The sequence below is a fragment of the Apaloderma vittatum genome, unplaced genomic scaffold (genome assembly GCF_000703405.1).
Source record: "Apaloderma vittatum isolate BGI_N311 unplaced genomic scaffold, ASM70340v1 scaffold38400, whole genome shotgun sequence".
Taxonomy (NCBI): domain Eukaryota; kingdom Metazoa; phylum Chordata; class Aves; order Trogoniformes; family Trogonidae; genus Apaloderma; species Apaloderma vittatum.
Window position 1 is genome coordinate 1 of NW_009694601.1, and position 287 is coordinate 287.

The 287-nt window shown below is 67.6% G+C and overlaps 1 protein-coding gene across 1 annotated transcript in view; it reads right to left on the minus strand.

The window, feature by feature from the left end:
• Positions 1-3: 3 nt before the first annotated feature.
• LOC104272935 (serine dehydratase-like) overlaps positions 4-287 on the minus strand; it is a gene marked incomplete at its 3' end in the record, with an annotated part of 1,249 nt that continues 965 nt past the window's right edge. The window contains exon 3 of the mRNA XM_009868056.1: positions 4-217. Within this exon, the coding sequence (XP_009866358.1) occupies positions 4-217 (214 nt within the window). The remainder of the gene's footprint in view (positions 218-287) is intronic.

Below are 287 nucleotides of genomic sequence, written 5' to 3' on the forward strand. Positions count from 1 at the left end.
GGGCAGGGAGACAAGCTGGCCAGCAGCCAGCGCCACGTGGAAACTGTGAGCCCCCCAGGTCTCGGCGGCAACGATGGGGACATCCTGCCAGCCCACCTGCTGCAGGCCAGCCACAACACCCGCCAGCAGCCCCCCACCTCCCACTGCCAGAAGGATGGCGTCCGGTTTGGTCTCCAACGAGTCCTTCAGTTCCTGGACCAGGCTGGAGTGTCCCTGCCTGCAGGGCGAGGAGGGGGGGACACACAACTGAAGGATGCAGCCCAGGGGAACCCCAAGCCCGCCCCGAC